We start from the raw sequence: 18,331 nt of genomic DNA, 5'->3' as shown, positions 1-18,331 counted from the left end.
ACTCCGCTTTCTTACAGTGGAAGAAGCATTGGTTTGTTTTGAATGACCACGTTCTGAAGTATTACCATGATTCTGCAGCAGAGGAGGTAAGTGTCACAATATTTACATTGAAGAATGGACAGGTTGGAGGAAGACATTTTACTGCTTGTATTCTTGTATAGTGTATTTATTTTCAGATTCAGCCCAAAACTTCCTTTCTCGACAACCAACAATACTACCTTCTGGCTTAGTTAAAAAGTGATCGCAATCTCTCCTGGGGTTGACTTATGGGCACCCTGTACATATGAATGTGGAGACTGTTGTAAGCTGCGGGGCTGCAGGTGTTGTCAGCCGTGTGGTAACAGCACAAATGGTAGTGTCGAGCAGATTCACTCGTTCACTGAATCTGAAAAGCCAGCTAGTGGTCACTCTTTCTCCATCCTCTCCCATACCGTTTTTGCCCGATCGATCGGGGTTATGAGCGGTTTTCGGGAAGGAAACGCTATCGCAACTTGAGGTCTGCCTGTGCTGAAAATACTAACGATCCACCAACAAATTTCATTCCGACTTCATCTGGAATAAACAACTTCTTACTCTGAGACTGAGATCTCCTTGCAAGTAAATAGTGCCTACATTTTACATGGATTTTCTTTGTTGTTCTTTGTTGCAGGTAGTGGATTTGGATGGAGAGATTGATTTAAGTAATTGCTATGATGTGGCTGAATATGAAGTTCAAAGGAATTATGGATTCCAGATCCATGTAAGTATAGATTTCACCTGACATATTCCAGAATAAATTCATGACAGAAACAATGACTGCAATAAAGTCAGATCATGTTTGGCACAGATAGTGTGGGCTGAAGGGCCTGTTCTTGTGCTATTCTATTTTCTATGTGTTTGAGCTTTTAATGTATTTTATGTTTCCTCGGGGGTAGAATGGAGGCAGATACGAAATTTGCTTTTATGAGGCACATGGATGTGCAGGGAATAGAGGGATACGAATCATGTACATGCAGATGAGATCATTGTATCCTTGAGACAAGGTGTCCTTGAGACTCTTGAAAGGCGCCCATAAATAAAATTTATTATTATTATTATTATCATTGTAACTTGGCATCATGTTTGGCACAAGAATTGTCGGTTCTTGTGCTGTACTGTTCTATACTGCTTCTAAATGTAAACATCCTAAATGTCAGCCTGTAGCTAGCTAATTGCTGTTTGTTCTACATAAAAGCAACCAAACTCTGTTTTTAAATTAGCTGTATTATTTATTTCAAAAGTTTGATTATTTTTACACTATTTGGGTGGTACAGCAGCATACTGGTAGAGCTACTACCTCACCGCTCCAATTACCTAGGTGCACTCCAAACCTTTTGTACTCTCCATGAAGTTTACATGTACACCCTGTGACTACATTGGTTTCCCCTAGGTGCTCTGGTTTCCTCCCATGTCCAAAGTTGTGCAAGTCTGGAGGTTAATTGTCCATTGTAAATTGCCCTTAGTTGAGGAGCAACAGGTGAGTGGTGGAATCTGGGAAGTATTGAGGGTAATGTGGGGAGAATAAACTGGTATTAGTGTAAATTGGTGCCTGTTTGGCAAAGATTCTGTGGCCAAAGAACTAGGTTCCAACCTGTATGACTCTGATTCTTTTGTCATTTTTTTATCATCCATGAGCTAGACTTTAGGGAAAGTCTACACACTGTCTGCCATGACATCGGGGATTCGCCGGAACTGGATGCAAGCAATAATGAAAAATATCCATCCTGCAAATACCCCAGATGTGACCAGGTAGATGCCTAGGAAGTGTGTGTGTGTGTGTGTGTGTGTGTGTGTGTGTGAATGACTCTCATTTAATGCTTGGTATATCATTAGCAGCGGGGCAGTCCTTGGTGATGCTGTTAAATTAAACTGAAGGAGCAATGACAGGAATAATTCTACTCCAAAAAGTTAATATAACAAAATGGAGTTATTTTTGACTGGTTGTACCTGGTGTTCGCCATCAATTAACCTTGCTCTCTGCCACATAACATGCCTCGTTGCAAAATCTACGCTGCCCGCTGGAGCAATGACAGGAATAATTCTACTCCAGTAAAACATGTGGGAACTGAGAAGTAGAACTGTAATGACACAGCCTTGCTTGCTTCCAATAAACCCTGGGATTGGGTCTGCAGTTAATCTGCTGGTATATCATGTGACTAATGTGGAATGGTAAAACAAAAGTTCCGACGACAGCCAAATTTGAAATGGATTCTTCATCATCCCTCTCAGTTCATTGAATCATAGTTTTTTATGGGGTTAAAATAAAATCAAGTACAGTAGTCAGTGCTGCTCCCTAGATCTTGGTTCAAAAACATTGCACTGCTTGAAGGAAGGAAGGTGCACTGCAGCTCAGAGAGAAACTATTCTACCACTAGGTGTGGAGGAATCTTGCTGTGACCTTCCCTGTGGCAGACAGCAGGGACATCTCCATTAACTACATCAAACATATCCTGTCTTGAAGATAGAATCATAGGATGATTGCACCACATCTTTCTACCACAGCAAAATTGCAAATTCCTTCTTCCTTTTCCTCAACTTTGCAATTTTTTCCTGATGTTTATCTCGCACTTTCGTGATACCCCAATGGAACCTTCATTGCATAAAATACGTTTTTATTGTTACTGTTTATTTTCTGTGACCTCTGTAGTCCTAGACCCTTGCACAAACAGGATCAGACTCTCACTACCCACTCTGTACAGGCATCATTTCAGACCTTCACTTAATCTGCACTTCAAAGAAAATATTCCCAGCCTCTATAATCTATCCTTGCAATTGCAATCCCTCATCCTAGTAATCATTCATGTACATCGCCCTGATGTTTTTATTCTGTATTCATAAAGACCAGAATTGTGTATGACCTAATTTCTCATCCTATCCTGACATTTTCGATGATTTGTGCACCCATATCTCCAGATCCCTCTGCTCCTGAATCCTTTTAGAATATTTTTTTTTTCTTTCTATATTGCCCCTCATTATTCTTACCAACAAGCCAGAACTCAGGCTGCAAACTGACCATTTAACTTTATATCTAACTGTACTCTGGTGCAAAGTTATTGATCTGTAATGTTACCACTTTCACCACAGATTCTGTCTGAATCTTTTTTGGTTTACATTTTACATTAATACCATATTTATTTTCTAATTTTGCGATATCCCCACGCTCATAAAATCTGTTCAATTTGTGCACAATCTAAACTCGCAGGCTAAAAAATAAATGCTGCTCTATCAAACTTGTCCCACGCCATTGGAACGAGAGATTATTTTTTTCCATTCTCATTCTTTCATTCCAAAGGCAGAAAACAAGTGAAGGAAATGAAAAGAGTAAAGAGAAATGCTATATGAGTATATAGCCCTGATGGGTTTGATATGAATGATTGTAAGTTTTATTTGGTTTCCAACAGAAGCCTACCAGAAGAGAAGTTGAAAATGAAAACTTTGCTTGAAGGTGCATCAACAAATGGAAGACAGATAGCACTGACCTCCATTGATGGAACTGGCTTAGAAGCTGAACGAAAGAAAAGCAGAGCTTGGGAGCGAAGGAAAGAAGGACGTTCAAAAACATTTGACTGGGCAGAATTTCGTCTGGCACAACAGCAGTCCGATGGAGGAAATGTCCGCAGAACTACCACACTGTTCATCAAGCCCACAACTAATTCTGAAACGGGCACCTGCGACCTGGAGCTGGACCGGGCACGACGGAGGGAGGAGAGGCGCAGACGATTCGAAATATCTGGTCTTGACCATGCAAACAGGGTAGAGGTCGACAAGGCCACCATAACGTCCCCACGCCCAGAACCTAAGCATGTGAATGTGGAAATTGAACACCGATGGCAGCAGGTGGAATGTACACCACTGCGTGAGGAGAGACAAGTTCCTATTCTCAATACGCCTTCTAGTGAAGGGGGATCGCCTTCTAGTGAAGGGGGATCGCCTTCACAGGACCTGGCATTAATGCTGAATAAGGAGGTAAGGAATGAACAATTACATGAGGTGAAAATTCTTAGTCTTTGTAGTTCATTTTTCAAATGATCAGAGAACTACCAGAATGAATGAACTACAATGATTTTAATCTCTTAGAATGTACAAAAACTTTGAATAACAAAATGACCATCCTGTAATTTTAGGCCCAAATCCTTGTCTTTCACAACTATCTCTTTGAATTTATTGATGTTAGAAACATAGAAATATAGAAAATTGGTGCAGGAATAGGCCATTCAGCCCTTCGAGCCTGCACTGCCATTCAATATAATCATGGCTGATCATCCAACTCAGTATCCTGTATCTGCCTTCTCTCCATACCCCCTGATCCCTTAGCCACAAGGGCCACATCTAACTCCCTCTTAAATATAGCCAATGAACTGGCCTCAACTACCTTCTGTGGCAGAGAGTTCCAGAGATTTACCACTCTCTGTGTGAAAAATGTTTTTCTCATCTCGGTCCTAAAGGATTTCCCCTTTATCCTAATATGTTTTATTAATTTTATTTTCATTACTTTTATTTCTCACATTAGAATGCTTGTATGTTGAGGGAAAACGTGTTTTAAATACGCTGATAAAGACTGGCTTAATTTAGATGCCAGATAGTCTATTCCTATTCCTGTTCTTCGATATATATCTGTTTAAAGTAGTATCCTTGCTAAGATTGCCAAAATACTTCAAATGCTGCCTGGCTCAGGTTATTAACTTGGAATTTAGATTAAGAGTGCTTTGATTGAAGTTTACAAGATATTAACAGGAATGGATGGAGAACTATTTGTGATTTCTTGGGGAACTAAAACTGGAAGCAAAATCTAAAAATTAAAGCCAGGCCTGACAAGTATGAAGTTGGGAATATTTCATAATCATGGACATACAGAGCTATACAGCATGGAAACCGGCCCTTCAGCCCACATTGTCCATGCTGACCAAGTTGAAATGCTGGGCTATTCCCACTTGCCTGCATTTGACCCATAATCCTCTAAACCCTTCTTATCCATATATCTGCCCAAATGTATTTTAAAAGTCTAAATTATATCGTCTTCTTAATCTATAGCTTCCTCTGGCAGTCCTCTTCGTCCAGATATAGACCACTCTCTGAGTGAAAAAGATGCCCCTGAGGTTCTCCTTGGACCTCTCACCTTAAGCCTATGCACTCTGGTTTTAGAATCCTCTGCACTGGAAGTTTGTAATCATCTTCCACAATTGCGAACTGTTGCTCCCAAAATCCCAAAGATGCGCAGGTTTGTAAGTTAATTGACCTCTGTAAAGTGCCCCTAATGTGTAGGGAGTGGGTGACAAACAGTGTGAATAGGTGATTGATGGTCGGCGTGGACTTAGTGGGCCGAAGGGCCTGTATCTCTATACTGAGTTTCTTGCTGTATCTCTAACTAAACTAAAAGAACTCACCTCAAACAAACTGAAGTTATTTCAACTTGAACATTATCTTAAACGTTGAACATGAATTCAGAGTTAATGTGCTGTATCTTGTGTTATAATTCAACAGGCTCTTGCTTGTACAACATACTTAAATCCACTAGCCACAACATTGAGTTGGCATGTATTCAGTTGCATGGTTATGCAGATTCACCCTTGTGCTGTTTCATCCTGTTCTGGTTCTGGTTCTGGTTGATTACTGCACAAACATCTCATAAGTGGTTCAGCATTAAAGAGTCATACTTCATAGAAATGGGCCCTTTGTCCTTGCCAACCAAGGTGCCTATCTATGCTCATGCTATTTTTCTGCTTTTGGTTCATATCCCTTCAAATTTCTTATCTATGTACCTGCACAAATGCTTTTTGATTGATATGATAGTACCTGCCTTCTTGGGCAGCTTGTACCAGATATCCTCCACCCTCTGTGTGAAAAAACGCCCATCAGATCTCTTGCATACAAACTATGTCCTCTTGTTTTAGACTCTCCTTCCCTTGGAAGAAGACCATGATCATCTATCCTAGCTAGGTCACCCTTCAGCGTGTTGTGCTCCATGGAAAACAACCCAGTTTTCTTCAGCAAAAGTTTACTTAAGAACATAGAACAGCATAGGAACAGGTTATTTGGCCCAGAATGTCTGTGGTGAGCATGATAACTAGTTATAATCCTTGTTCTGTTTTTCTAATCCTTCCATAAATTTCAATTATCCATCTCCTGTGTTAAACTGTTCTATCATCTAACAAACATCTATTAAATACATCTGGTCTGTATCCCGTCAGTAATCGGCTATAACTGGTTCATAGTCATTTATCCCAACTGTAAGGAACTGCCACTGTTGATTGTGTGATACTTATCTCTGCAGTTGGAGAAGTTACAGCAGGAGGTCTCCAAGTTGCAGGAACAAAATAGAGAATTGCAGAGGCAATTGAAGGCAGCACAGGAAAGGGAGCATAGTGCACTGAATGGCTATGTTCTTCAGGTAAACACAATTATAGCCTTTATATTATACTATACCATTCAGGGCTGTAACAAAGTGTGATGTATCAACATTAAAATATCCCCTGCTCTTTCTATTCACATTATTTTATTTAAGTATTCAGTCTTGAAATGATATTTGAAAATAGATAATTATTTAATGTACTTGCATGTGTTACATCTTAGTATTTCATTGTGTGTTGTATAATAAATGCAGTGCTCCTTTCCAGCAGGTTTTGGTTTACAATATTTTGCAAAGGTGTACTATTTGTTTACAGCTTCATTTACATGTTATTGTACAAAGCAAAACATTTTTTTCAGGTTATAATGGAGAGACACTCCAGCTTTTCCCATCAGGACACCACGACAATATATCCTCAGTTTATAGAGACACGAGAACTGCAGATGCTGGAATCTTGAGCAAAGTGCTGGAGGAACGTAACAGGTCAGGCAACATTTGTGGAGGGAATGTGCGACATCTGAAGAAGCAACCCAACTTGAAATATTGCTTGTCTATTTCCTCCATTAATGTTGTTTGACATGCTGAGTTCCTCCAGCTCATTGTGTTTTATTATCCTCAGCTTCGTCTGCTTTTCTCTCTACCATTTACCGTTGTTCAGAGTTCAGCATGGGTCTGTGTGATTCTTATTGTTTCTATGTACTATGTATTTTAAACTCCTAACAATAGTTTGTGGATTTATTTTGCCTGGAATGTTCTCTTGTGGATTATGAGTTATAGGATGATGTGGAGGCTTTGGAGAGAGTGCAGAACTTACCAATGTCTACTCTGTGTCCCGTAGTTCTGCTCTTGCTCTCCCTCCCCCCAGGCGAGTTAGAGTTCCCTGGTCGTTACCTTTCACTCCACCAGCCTCCGCATATTCACCACATTCAACATAATTCAATGTGATCCCACCACCAGTCCCATCTTCCCATCCCCACCTCTTTCTACAGAGATCACTCCCTCTGCAACTCCTCATCCCTTCTCACACAAACCATCCTCGCCCTAAGTACTTTCCCTTACAACTGCTGGAAATGTAACACCCGTCCCTATACCTCCTCCCTGACATCCATCCAGTGATCCCAGCACCCATTTCAGGTGAGACAGAGATCACGTGCAACTCCTTCAATTTCATGTATTGCATTCATCTTTAAATTCACTGACGATACCAGTGTTGTTGAACAAATAACTGCTAACAACATTTCAGAATACAGATGAGAGATCAATAATCTGTTTGAGTGGTGTCAGAACAACAATTTTGCTCTCAATGTCAGACTCAAGTCCTGGCAACATCCTCATAAATCATCTTCTTCTTCTTGCATTTGAGGCAGCAGAACGCCCTCCAGGCACTGTAGCCAGTTCAATGTGCTGTTGTTGAGGGCCGTGAGGTCTACTCCTCCACCAGGGGGGGGTGTAGGACAACGCGGTCAAAAGTGACGTGCTGCGCTGTTTGCTGGTCTGTTCCACATGCAGGCTGCTGATGAACGCAGCCCGCTGATGAACGCAGCCCCCAGCGACGTATGTTGGCGATGAACCGGCCGACCCCTGTACGGAGCTGGTTCAGGGCGACCCACTCTTTGCGGGGCAGGTCCAAACCGGGTGGGGCTGTGGTGTTCGGTGCAACAGTGAATTGAGGAAGTTGCGAAGTCTTCCCAGCTGGATCTCCATGCTCCGAGTGTGTTGAAACCGGAGCCACAGTGGGTCGCTGTGTGACGGGAGAAGGGGCGACGAGATGACAGGCGTTGAGGTCCCAGTTGCTGTGAGTCCTGGGAGAGGTGGTGCAAAGGATGTTTGGCATCCAATGAGGCTCATAAATCTTCTCAGCACTCTTTTCACCTTCACAACATATTTCTTATAGCAGCATGACCAAAACTGAACGCACTACTCCAAATGCGGCCTCGTCACCATCTTATACAACTCATAACATCCCAATATTCCTCAGTAAAAAATATGCGATGCTGTATTAACAGACCTGTATTCATTCCGTTCAGGCAACTTGTGAGCGTGGTTTCACAGCAATGGAAGAATCCCATCAGAAGGTGATTGAGGAGCTGCAAAAACAGCACCAGCTGGAACTAGAGAATCTACAGCAGGAGAAAGATCGTCTTCTGGCTGAGGAAACTGCCGCAACTGTAGCTGGTAGAAACAGTTTACATATTTGTATCAGGATTTGATTTTTTTTTGACAGTCTTGATATTCTACCGACTTAAATCGGAATTCCGATTTTTTTTGTTTTCCTAGAAATTAATCTGATTTTTCACTTCGACTAAACCCTCGATTCGACTAAACCTCGCCTCAACTACGAAACCTCGCCTCAACTAAACTTCACCTCACACTTAACCCTCAACTCACTAAACCTCGCCTCAACTAAACCTCCCACCTCATAACTAAACTCCACCTTGCACCTAATCCCCGCCTCGATAAATCACTGCCTCTCTCCCGTGGGGAGGGGCTGCAGCTGCCGAGGGGGGGGGGCTCAACGTCAGCGCGAGTGTGCCGCTCCCCTCCCACCGCTTCTCTCGGGTAGTGCCTGCGCTGCTCTCCGTACACGGCCCCGCCCCCCTGGTTGGAGCTGCTCCGCTCACGTGAGACGCCGCCAACGGCCGGGGGGGGGGGCCTAGAAATAGCGAGAGCGGGTGAGAGGCAGCGATTAGTCGAGGCGCCGATTAGGTGTGAGGTGGAGTTACTCGTGAGGTGGGAGGTTTAGTTGAGGGGCAAGCTTTATTGAGGTACGGGTTAGTCGAGGCGAGGTTTAAGTGTGAGGAGAAGTTTGGTATTGGGGTATTGTCGAGGCGAGGGGTTTAGTGATGCGAGGGAATTAGTCGAGGTGTCGGTGAGAAGTGAGCGTAGGTGAGGTGAGAAGTGGGTGTCTGTGCTCCGGATGGGAGACAGATATGCTGCTGAAGGAGACGAGACCACTGCCTTCTGTGGCAGAGGATTCCACAAATTCACAACTCTCTGGGTGAAAAAGTTTTTTCTCATCTCAGTGCCAGGCAAAGAGACATTTCAGGTAACATTTTTTGTAAAGATTTTTTTAGCTGTATGATGTCATTTATTGAAACATATAAGATTATTAAGGGTTTGGACACGCTAGAGGCAGGAAACATGTTCCCAATGCTGGGAGAGTCCAGAACCAGGGGCCACAGTTTAATAAGAGGTAGGCCATTTAGAACAGAGATGAGGAAAGACTTTTTCACACACAGATTGTGAATCTGTGGAATTCTCTGTCTCAAAGGGCAGTGGAGGCCAATTCTCTGGAAGCTTTCAAGAGAGAGATAGATAGAACTTTTAAAGATAGCTGAGTTAAGGGATATGGGGAGAAGGCAGGAATGGGGAGAAGGCAGGAATGGGGAGAAGGCAGGAATGGGGTATAATTGTGGATGATCAGCCATGATCACCGTGAATGGCTGTGCTGGCTCGAAGGGTCGAATAGCCTACCCATTCACCTATTGTCTATTTCATGAAATATATATATTTTAGGGGTTATTTTACTGGTTATGTGTTAGAAAAATTCTAAGCTTCTGTTATGTAAACTACCAGCAGAAAGTTTGGGAATCACTTTCAATTTATTGAAAATGCAGGAGCTTCAGGGGGTATTGCCCCTTGAACCCCCACCGGGGCGCTGCCCCTGGACCCCACCAGGGGCCTAGCCGGTCTCGTGGACCCCCGGCCAATATTTTCAACTTTTTTTCTAGAGATGAATATCATGCTTGTTTTTAAAATGTTCAATTTTTGGGGGGAGCTGTAACTACACAGTGATTCACTATTTGCAACTCCTGTCACTCATTTGCCCCGTTGCCATGGCGATTGTCTGAGGCTGAATTACAATGAATAATTACCGAATTACAATCAGTAATACAATTGATTAGGTAATAAATATCATGTTTCCTACTGCATATTCAGGCAATCTCTGCCCATTTATTTTCTTCTCGGATACTCACAGAATTGCCTTTGTGATTTCTTTGTCACTAAACTACATTACATGGTAATTTACAGTAGTTAACTACCCAACATATCTTTGGGATGTTGCGAGAAACTGGTCCACCAGGCGGAAACCCACGTGGATGTGAAGAGAATGCAACTTCACATGTACATCTCCCTGGGTCAGAACTGAACCCAAGTCTTTGGGGCTTTACACACAGCAGCACCAACAGCTGCACCACCACGCGTCCTCTGTGACATCATCTGATTCTTCCCATTCAGATCAACTGAAATTTGATTTATTTGTGTTCCTTCAGCTCTGACCTCTTTCATGCATCCTCAATTTTAATTGCGCCGCCACTATTTTCAGCTAGCTAGACTCTATATGCTTGCACTGCCTTACTAAACCTTACCATCTTTCTACCCTTCTCCTTTTCAGATGTTCCTTAAAACGGATCATTTGACCAGGCTTTTGGTTTAGTATCCCTTTACCTAATCCTGTATAAAATTTTGTTTGAAAAAACTACTGTGAAGTTGCATGGAAATTTTGTGTGTTAAACTAATTATACAAATTGCAATTATACAATTTTTGTTGTCTCCTGTTTCTTCATAGCTATTGAAGCAATGAAGAATGCCCACAGAGAGGAACTGCAGAGAGAGTTGGAGAAAACACATCGGTCACAGATTAGTGGTATGAATGCAGATGTAGAGGATCTGGGCAAACAGCACAAGTAAGAGCTTGCTCATCAAAGCTTTTAGAAATTGTTGGCAAAATACTCTCGATGCCACTGAACTTTATTTGTATAACATTTGCAATTCAATGCAAAAATAGTTACCAACTTTGGTTACAGGTATCTCTGTTTCTCGCCTCTGATGTGAGTACTTGGGTCTGGAGAACGTTAGAAAGGCTATCCCAGTATCATACCTGCAAAATAGAGAGTGCTAAAATCCTCAGCATTTATTAAGAGCTGAACAATATTAGCATTTTGAATCAATGACCATTCATCCTATCTCAGGTTAACAAACTGAAAAAATAGCTCACACTTTGCTGATCTAATCTCACTTGATTAAAGCATTAAAACATCAAATTCTGAAAACACCTAGCAGCTCAGGCAGCATCTGCAGAAATAATTTGTGTCAGAAATGAGAAGGTGAGAACACTAAATAGTTATAAGTTACAGAAAAGATGGGAAATGCTAACGATATTTGCATTATTTCAGATTGCGATTACGATCTGTTATTTGAATTAACTTGAGCACCATGTCTATATTTGAAATTTTGAGCATTATTTTTTTTTCTCTGTTCTAGTTCCAGATTAGAGTCCAGTTGCAATAACAAACTCAATTTTTATCTGTGGATTTTACAGTTTGCACATTGCTGGGATACCAGCATATAAAGTTCTCATTCAATCCATCCATACCTTGATATCTGTCCGTAAATACATAATGACCAACCTATAGTGGCAGATTATTATATCATTCAAGGAATTGCTCCCTCTAGCCACTAAGAGAATACAAGGGGTGAGGAGATAGTGTCGTTTACGCATGGGAGCACTCCACGAGACATTCAAAGCCTCTCGAAAGATAAATCTTCATAACACAGTCTTTTGATTAATAGTTTCTTTATTGTTGAAGAAATACAGTAAGATATTCATTCAACCTTCTTCTTTGGCTTGTACACTTTAATCTTCGTCAAACTCCGTATGTCTCCACATGGCCGAAAGATATTCCTTCTCACTATGCTTCCTCCGTACTAACTAAAAAATTAACAGCTTCTGCGCAAGAATCCCAGCAGCAAACACGCCTCCGACTACGTAATAAATCCCACACACATAATTACAGGCAGACAAAATTTAAAGGCAAATGCCATAATTTATGACACACAAAATTAAGCCGAATGTCCACTACACAACCTGAGAAGGATTTTATAGATTTTATAATATTATCATAATATTTTATATATATGAATGTTTTACCGGTATGTGAAGTATTCTAGTGTTCTTTTAATGCTTGTCTGCTTTAATTTTTTTGGTCTGATCTCACATTGATCATTTGGTTCTTTTATTCTCTAATTTACAGAGAGGAACTGGTCTCCATCCAACGGGAGCTGCAAGTTCTATCAGAACAGTACTCTCATAAATGTTTAGAAAATGCACACCTGGCCCAAGCTTTGGAGGCTGAACGGCAGGCACTTCGGCAGTGTCAGCGGGAGAATCAGGAGCTAAATGGCCATAACCAGGTAACGGTGAATGACATACTAGACAGCGCAGTATTCACATTGCTAGCAAGCAAGAACAATGGGAATTTCTGGAGACAAACAAAGTATTGGAGAAATTCACTGGATCGGGCAGCATCTATGGAGGGAATGGATGGGCGTGTTTTGGATTGGGATCACTTCAGACTTATTGTATTGGGGGGGAAACTAGGAAAAGAAAGGTTAGGGTGGGAAAAAGTCTTGCAAGTGACAGGTAGATATAGCTGAGGGTATTTTGATTGGCAGGTGGGTGGTATAAGTGACAAAGACTAGAGATGAAAAGGACAGAAACGCGTGTTAGATAATGAGAAGAGTAAAGACAGAGGGATGTATACAGGTAGAGAAGAGGAAATGGTGGGGAAAGAATGGTGCGGTAGTGGGGTGGGGAAAGATGGGTGTGCTTTGGGGATGTGGGGGGGGGGGGGAGATAGAGGGGTTATTACTTAAAATTGGAGAATTCAATGTTCGTACCTTTCGGTTGTGAGCTGCCAAAGTGGAATATGAGGTGATGTTCATCCAGAGTTGTGTGGACTTACTCTGGCGAAGGAGGAGGCAAATGACATAACGGCCAATATGGGAAGCGGAGTTAAAGGGGTTTGCAACCAGGAGATCCAGCAGGTCTTGAGTGTTAGTGTTCACCCAAACAGTCACGTTCACACTTGATATCGCCGATGGAAAGGAGGTCACATCAGGAGCACCAAATGCAGTACATGAGGTTTGAAGTGATGCATGCACTCTGTCTCATCCTGAATGGCTGCTGGGTCCCTGGATGGAGGTGAGGAAGAAAGTGTAGGGACGGTTGTTACATCTTCTGCAGTTTCAGGGTAAAGTACCGGAGAAAGGGGGAGCTTAGGTGGGAAGGGATGATTGAACCAAAGAGTTGCAGAGGGAGTGGTCTGTGCAGAAAGGGGTGTGGTAGAGAAGATCATGTTGAAGCTGATGAAAATGTCAGAGAATTTTGTGTTGGATCCAGAGGCTGCTGGGCTGAAAGATGAGGACAAGGGGAACTCTATCCTTATTCCATCAGGAGGGAGGGGTAAGTTCTTTGTGTGTAACCTTTTCATCTATATCCCTGAAACAGGGAAAGGGAAAAACATCCAGAATTTTTATTCTTGAATATTTTGCAGCATTCCACCCCGAAACATGTACATGTGTAAGGTGACTGCATCCATGCTCTATAACTAAGTAACTCTGTACTTAGCTTTTTTTCCTAAACGTTTCAGATTTGCACTGGTTATAATGAGCATGTAGAATGATTATCCCATGTTATCACTAGATCCAGCTGTATTCTTCAAGCTACCTTTATGTTTCTTGTTCTTTTTTACAGGATCTAAATAACCACTTGGCTGCAGAATTTGCCCGATTAAGGCTGCTGATTACTGGGGACGGGAAGGAAGGGGGTGCCGGCTCACCCCTCTCAATGGGGAAAGATGTCTACGAACTGGAGGTAAGGGCAGAGCCATAAAGAGTCATTTCTCTTTGATTTGTTGACATTGCATGTCGTCTCTTTGTAATGGGTGCTTGGGAGTCTTCTTTCTGAACAAAGGACAATGTGAAAGGCTGAGTAATTGCTATTTACATTTATTCACGAGAAGAAAAACTTCACATTTATACATGGCCATAGAACATCCAACAGTACAGCACAAGAACATGCCGAACATGATGCCAAGACCTATCTGCATATAACCTATATCCCGCCATCCCATACATATCCATATTCCTATCCAAAAGTATTTTAAATGCAACATATTTATCTGCTTCAACCATCACCCTCAGCAGTCCGTTCTGGGCACTCACCACTCTGTGCAAAGAAACTTGCCCTGCACATCTTTTTTAACCTTTGTCCCTCTCCCCTTAAAGCTATGGCCTCTAGTATTTGATTTTTGCATCCCGGGAAAGATTCTAACTGTCTCACAATTTTATATATTTTTATCAGGTCTTCCTGTAACCTCTGTCAAGCCTCTCCCTATAGCTAATACCCCCTAATCCAGGCTTAATTCTTGTAAATTTCCTCTGCACCTTTTCCAAAGCCTCCACATCCTTCCTGTTATGGGTGACCAGAACTGCACACAATACTCCAAATGCAGCTGAACCAATGTCCTATAAAGCTGCATTGTGACTTCCTGACTCTTATACTTAATGCCTGACCTATGAAAGCAAGCATGCCCTTGACTATCCCATTGTTTAAGAAACAGTTAGACAGGTACATGGATAGGACGGGTTTGGAGGGATATGGACCAAGCGCAGGCAAGTGGGACGTATGTAGCTGGGACATTGTTGGCTAGTGTGGGCAAGTTGGGCCGAAGGGCCTGTTTTCACACTGTATCATTCTATGACTCTATATTATTTTATTACCACTCTATCTACTTGTGTTGCCACTGTCAGGGAGCTATGGACTTGGACCGCAAGATCCCTCTGTACATCAATGGTGTTAAGGGTCATGTCATTAATTATATATTTTCCCCTTACATTTGACCTCTCAAAATGCAACACCTCACACTTGCATGGATTCAAGTCCACCTGCCATTTCTCCACCATTTCTGCAGCTGATCTATAACAATGATCAGCCATGATCATATTGAATAGCAGTGCAGGCTCGAAGGGCCGAATGACCTACTCCTGCACCTATGTTTCTATAACCAAACTGTATACTTTGACAACCTTCCTCACAGTCCACGACCACAGCAAACTTGGTGTCATCTACAAACTTACTAATCAATCCATCTACATTTATATCCAAGTCATTTATATATATCATGAACAGCCGTCCCAGCGTAGACTCCACTGTTCACAGACATCCGGCCTGAATATTGTTCTTTCACCTTTGTCTTCTATCCAATTCTGAATCCATACAAAGTCGCTATTAATCCTGTGCATCTGAATCTCCTGGATCAGCCTACCATTGGGGAGTTTATCAAATGCCTTACTAAAATTCATGTGGACAACATCCACTGCTCAACCCTCATCGGTCACCTTTGTCATCTTCTGAAAAACCCAATGAAGTTATTAAGACATGATCTGCCATGTACAAAGCCAAGCCTCTGGGACCTTGCCTGTGGCCAGAGAAGATGTAAAGATCTTTGTGAAAGCTCCCACAATCTCCACCCTTGCCTCTCTCAATAACCGGGGAATAATCCCATCAGGTCCTGGGGATTTATCCACCTTAATGCTATTCAAGAGCCCCTACCCCACCACCTCCTCAATCTCAAACTGCCCTTGCATATTAGTATTTACCACAATGTCCTTTATTTCCTACTCCTTGATGAAAACAGATGCAAAGCAATTATTTTGTACCTCTCCTACATCCCTAGACTCTAAGCACAAATTCCCTCCTTTATCGATGAGGAGTCCTACCTTCGATCTGGTTATGATCTTTATTTTTAATATAGGTATTAAACACTTTGGGATTTTATTTAATCCAATTTGACAAAGGCATTTCATGCACTTTTGGCCCTTCTAATCGCCTGCTTCAGTTCTTTCCGCCTTTGTTTATATTCCTCAAAGGCCCAATCTGATTCCAACCTCTTAAACCTTGTATGTGCTCCCTTTTTCTTTTTGACTAAATTTACAACCACTTTGGTCATCCAAGGTTCCCTTACTTTGCCCTCGTTATGCCTCCAGAAACATTTGTGGTCTGAACATCGATCAACTGGCATTTAAAAATCTCCCACCTGTCGGATGTGGACTTACCCAATAACAATTGTTCTCAGTGTATCCTCCTGTGCTCCTGCCTAATAGCATTTCAGTTAGCCTTATTCCAAATTAGCACCTTCCCCCAAGTTCCAACCTTCTCCCTCAAAAAAATTTAAAAGTTATAGTCATGATCACTATCCCCAAAATGCTCACCTACATCATCACCCAAACTGTTTACGCAATTTCTTTCTTTCTGTTTGTTGAAGTACTATGAGTCACTCTCAACATTTGTCAATTTGGAAAAATGTAAAAACTCTAATAAGCTTTCTAACTTGGTAAATTTGCAGGTTTTATTGCGGGTCAAAGAATCTGAAATCCAGTATCTGAAGCAGGAGATTAATTCTCTAAAGGATGAACTACAGTCTGCACTGAGGGTGAGTGAACACACATGTGCAACATAGAACTAGGTAAAAGTAGAGTTTTATCACATCACAAATTTTGTGATCTTCGCTTTACAAGGCATAATGCAACACATCATTATTACAAGGGTCAAAAATGTGCAGAAATACGGAGAAACTAGAACTGCTTTCTCTGAAAATAGAAATGAGGGTTGGATTTGAATTGTTCAAAATGTAAATGGGATGGATGATGCAGATTCAAAGACATGTGATATAGAAGCTAATTATAAAAATATTTCACACATGATAATATTTATATGAAGTACTTTGCTGCAGATGGTGATTTATAAATTGTTCAGACAGTAATTAACCATTTAAAAAAATATTAGGAGAGCTTGAATAAAAGAGATAGCAATAGAAAGTAGAAAAATAGAATTCGTAAATCTGTCTCAGGAGGGACCTAAATGCAGCATTGGGAAGAAGGGTTAAATGGTGTATGCTTGTGCTAAAATACACTTGATAGCATGGTGGCCTTTGTTTCAATTATGTACAGTGCCCTCCATAATGTGTTGGACAAAGACCCATCATTTATTTATTTGCCTCTGTACTCCATAATGTGAGATCTGTAATAGAAAAAAAATCACATGTGGTTAAAGTGCACATTGTCAGATTTTATTAAAGGCCATTTTTATACATTTTGGTTTTATCATGTAGAAATTACAGCTGTGGTTATACATAGTCATCGTCCGTCCCCCCCCCCCCCCATTTCAGGACACCATAATGTTTGGGACACATGGCTTCACAGGTGTTTGTAATTGCTCAGGTGTGTTTAATTCCCTCCTTCATGCAGGTATAAGAGAGCTCTCAGCACCTAGTCTTTCCATCACCTTCGGAAACTTTTATTGCTGTTTATCAACATGAGGAGCAAATAAAACTGATAGAGACATCAGCCAAACCTTAGGCTTACCAAAATCAACTGTTTGGAACATCATTAAAGAGAGCACTGGTGAGCTTACTAATCGCAAAGGGACTGGTAGGCCAAGGAAGACCTCCACAGCTGATGACAAAATAATTCTCTCTGTAATAAAGAAAAATCCCCGAACACCTGTCCGACAGATCAGAAACACTCTTCAGGAGTTGGGTGTTGATTTGTCAATGACCACTGTCCGCATGAGACTTCATGAACAGAAATACAAAGGCTACACTGCAAGATGCAAACCACTGGTTAGCTGCAAATATATGATGGACAGGTTTCAGTTTGCCAAGAAGAACTTAAAAGTCCAACCACAGTTCTGGAAAAAGGTCTTGTGGACAGTTGAGACAAAGATTAACTTATATCAGAGTGATGGCAAGAGCAAAGTATGGAGGAGTGAAGGAACTGCTTAAGATCAAAAGCATACCACCTCATCTGTGGAACACGGCGGTGGGGGTGTTATGGCCTGGGCATGTATGGCTGCTGAAGGTACTGACTCACTTATCTTCATTGATGATAAAACCGCTGATGGTAATAGCATACTGAATTCTGAAGTGTATAGACACATCTTATCTGCTCAAGTTTAAACAAATGCCTCAAAACTCATTGACCGGTCGTTCATTCTACAGCAAGACAATGATCCCAAACATACTGCTAAAGCAACAAATGTATTTTTCAAAGCTACAAAATGGTCATTTCTTGAGTGGCCAAGTCAATTACCTGATCTGAAACCAATTGAGCATGCCTTTTATA

General features: G+C 41.6%; 1 protein-coding gene across 2 annotated transcripts in view; it reads left to right on the top strand.

The window, feature by feature from the left end:
- Positions 1-18,331, top strand: part of LOC116985779 (myosin phosphatase Rho interacting protein) — a 127,854-nt gene that overhangs the window by 97,547 nt on the left and 11,976 nt on the right. For both annotated transcript variants that reach the window (XM_033040772.1, XM_033040773.1), the window contains exons 11-20: positions 18-86; positions 650-739; positions 1,658-1,767; positions 3,420-3,984; positions 6,290-6,406; positions 8,392-8,539; positions 10,935-11,052; positions 12,400-12,559; positions 13,902-14,021; positions 16,555-16,641. In XM_033040772.1, the coding sequence (XP_032896663.1) occupies positions 18-86; positions 650-739; positions 1,658-1,767; positions 3,420-3,984; positions 6,290-6,406; positions 8,392-8,539; positions 10,935-11,052; positions 12,400-12,559; positions 13,902-14,021; positions 16,555-16,641 (1,584 nt within the window). The remainder of the gene's footprint in view (positions 1-17; positions 87-649; positions 740-1,657; positions 1,768-3,419; positions 3,985-6,289; positions 6,407-8,391; positions 8,540-10,934; positions 11,053-12,399; positions 12,560-13,901; positions 14,022-16,554; positions 16,642-18,331) is intronic.

The sequence above is a fragment of the Amblyraja radiata genome, chromosome 22 (assembly GCF_010909765.2).
Source record: "Amblyraja radiata isolate CabotCenter1 chromosome 22, sAmbRad1.1.pri, whole genome shotgun sequence".
In the NCBI taxonomy this organism is placed as follows: Eukaryota; Metazoa; Chordata; class Chondrichthyes; order Rajiformes; family Rajidae; genus Amblyraja; species Amblyraja radiata.
The sequence above is the reverse complement of the archived record's forward strand: the minus strand, read 5'-3'. Positions and strand labels throughout refer to the sequence as shown.